Source organism: Puntigrus tetrazona, chromosome 7, assembly GCF_018831695.1.
Source record: "Puntigrus tetrazona isolate hp1 chromosome 7, ASM1883169v1, whole genome shotgun sequence".
NCBI lineage: Eukaryota > Metazoa > Chordata > Actinopteri > Cypriniformes > Cyprinidae > Puntigrus > Puntigrus tetrazona.
In genome coordinates, this window is record NC_056705.1 from 32,266,315 (window position 1) to 32,269,617 (window position 3,303).

Consider the following 3,303-nt stretch of genomic DNA (forward strand, 5'->3'; position numbering starts at 1 on the left):
TTGTGGTAAGTATTGAATGTGAATTGTGTTGAATATAGACAATGTGAAGATGGCGGTTTGTCAGATTTTGTTCGCAGACACGCCTTTAATAAAGCGCAAAACACACATGCAGTTGCTGATCCAAGTTGCTATAAAAAACCCTTGAAGTTTTGAGGTATTAATTTTTGGTGTTACTATGATAAAAAAAATAAATAAGGACATTTAGACCCATTTTAAACTAACGCATTGAAAGTCACTGATCTCCTTTCTGTCACTTGGATTGCTTTGACTGACCATGAAGTCTGACGTACTTTCACTTCCTCATTAATTTCCAATTTGTGTCCCACAACCATTGCTATAGTGGGAGTCAAATCTGTTTACATGTCACGTTGCAACATTTTAAACTAACTACCCATTTTTCATGCTGCTCTCTCTTTACCCTCTAATACCCCCCTGTCTTGGCCATGTAGTGGGCCTATTGTTTTTAATGATATAAAGATGAACAGAAAAAAGTCCCAAATGTCTTTTTTCTCTTCAACTGACTGGACAAATATAACGTGTTCTGCTCACCTCTTTTACTCGTTTTGCGATTCCCCTCTTCTTCTCTTCAGCTACTATTGAGGCTATAGAGGCAGATAAAGGTAAATAGGTCCACGGCTCCTTCCCCTCTTTCTGCTGCATCTGTGCAACAGTTAAAGGGTTCCACAGGGTTCATACATGTCCATGTAGTTTGTGTAGTGTGTGTGCTCACTGTGCTGTTAGTGTGCTGAGCAGAAGAAAAGAAAAGAAGAAACACACACAACTACACAAACTATGATTGTTTTAAAGGGGATCAAGATAGGTTTCCTTGATGGCGCTCTGATCAATAATAATGGTAGCATAATGTAGAGAGAATGCACAATAACCATATTTCAAAAATCGGATGTGCCAGTAGACACTTTCATTATATTTACAAAAAGAATGTATCTTCTACAAACATACAGAGTGCTTATTTGTGGCTTAAACACCATTTTATATGATTCATAAATTTATACATGCAAAATAGACCCCTTTAAAACAATAAGCCAGTGTTGTTGTCTTTTGTTCTTGCACACATTTTCCATTTAAATTGCTTAGTTTTAGCTCTAGACTAAAAACATATGTGGCTTTCCCTCGGTTAAAAAGAATGAAAATCTCAGCAAGAACAATGTCAGCTTGTTCTTCAGGTTTGTGACTGCTATTTACGTCCTTACATGTTCTGTGGTTGTTCTTGAACATTTCTTCTAGAAAAAGAGGTGCCATACTCATGTATTATTTTCTTTCACTTTATGGTTAATCTGTGACTGTTTTGCGTCCTTGTGCTTCTCTTTGTAACACTGCTAATAACCTGTGTCTGCCCTGTGCTATGCAGCAACACAGTTCTCATTCATTGTACATATAAGACTCTGCAAAATACAAAAAGAAGCAAACAAATAACAAAAAATGATCTTTGCATTTCCCTGTAGTTTGCTGCATGTTTTAAACAGGTGTAACATGTGGTTAGCTTAGCACCAAGTTTTCTGCTGGTGTTATATTATTGTATGTTTGCCATCATTCATTTTTGTTCAGATGAGTTCATCCTCTCGACTCATACTTCAACTTTTATTTTTGAACATGGTGCAAAGCTCTGTTCTAGACAGCCAGAGAATGCTCAGGTTTGTGCAGGAAACCTTTAAAACATTTTCAGTGAGTGATTCAGGGGACACTACTTCATTCTGAGGCACTCCAGAACCGAGACTGCCCAGCTCTGCCCCAGTACTACTACTGTACAATTAGTGGATATTTTGTTTCACCTTATATATACTTTATAATACCTTGCTTAACGTACTTTGCAAGAAGTGTTAGTATATTGAGGTATATACGAAAATATCTATATATATCTATATACATACATACATATATATATATATATATATATATATATAGAGAGAGAGAGAGAGAGAGATATATATATATATATATATGTGTGTGTGTGTGTGTGTGTGTGTGTGTGTGTGTGTGTGTGTGTGTGTGTATTTACATATGTATGATAAACAGGGCTTGACATTAACCCCCAAACCCGCCAAAAATGCAATTGGAATTCAGCTGTGGTGGGTAACATGGTCACTCCTACTACTACCATCCGTTATGGCAGTCTTGAGTTTTTATACAACAGAGATTGACATTAACTGACATGTTTGACATATTTTTTAAAGTAAAGAGAATTTTACTTACCTGACCAGAAAGGAAATGTGATTAAAACATTTAATTAGGGAACCAAAATATCAGCAAGATTACGTTCAGTGCAAACAGCAATTTATAGTAATATCCTGACAGTTACAAGGCCATGCAGCTGAGGCTCGCTCTTCTCAGGTATTATAGGTGAACAGTCAGAGCTGCAAAAAATGCTGAATAAATGGCATTATTAATTGTGGCCAATGTGTTTCAGAGCAAACATTTATTTCGTAACACGATTTATCCCTTATTTTAAATTATTATTTTCCCAGGTTTACGTTTTTGCAAATCACAGAAATGCTTTTATAGCAAAAGTTCACATTCATTAGCACATTCCAAGTATACTCACACAAGCTCTTGCTTGAGAGAAATAAATTTGAGAAACTGAATTTCATGCACATTTTAAAGTGGAGAAATTTGACATGCAGTTTACCGTTAGATGGCTAGAAACATGTGAAGTGCCTGAGAAGTGCCCTTTCATTTTTACAAGTATTTCATATTTGTATTAAAATTATGCATATATTTAATGAGGTTAATAAAAACCACGACAAAAAAAAAGTTAATGTCAAGCCTTGATAAAAAATATCATACAACTAGTTTTCTGTTGCGCCAAGCAGTTAAATTCCAAAATAAAATAGGGAGTGTGTGTACTTGTCATACCATTTTTTTTCTTTCTACTGCAGCAATTAAAGGCTTCTCACCTCAGCACAAGATCAGCAGCTTTGAGGAGGCTAAAGGGCTGGACCGCATCAATGAACGAATGCCACCCCGCCGTGACGTCATGCCCTGTGATGCCAGCCTCAACTCCCTAAATAAGGCTCTGTCATCAGAGACCAACGGTACCGAGGGCAAGACCTGCAGTGGCAGCAATATCCAGTGTGATCCTGCACCGTTCCTGCATGGCCGCCACAACGATTAAGCCCCTCCCTATCTTTTTCCATGCCATAGTTGATGGAGGGAAAGGAAAGATTGGAGTGTAGGTTTAGAGAAAAGGAAAAAGAGACGAAGGACACGAGAAATAAAGTAGAGAAGAGGTGAGGGGGAGAGCAGCATTTCAAACATAATTCAGAGTGACACTCGCTAGTCTTTGGA

General features: G+C 37.2%; 1 protein-coding gene across 1 annotated transcript in view; it reads left to right on the forward strand.

The window, feature by feature from the left end:
- Positions 1-3,130, forward strand: part of LOC122347976 (serine/threonine-protein phosphatase 2B catalytic subunit alpha isoform) — a 94,026-nt gene extending 90,896 nt beyond the window's left edge. The window contains exons 15-16 of the mRNA XM_043243202.1: positions 591-620; positions 2,895-3,130. Coding sequence (XP_043099137.1) covers positions 591-620; positions 2,895-3,130 — 266 coding nt within the window. The remainder of the gene's footprint in view (positions 1-590; positions 621-2,894) is intronic.
- Positions 3,131-3,303: the final 173 nt, after the last annotated feature.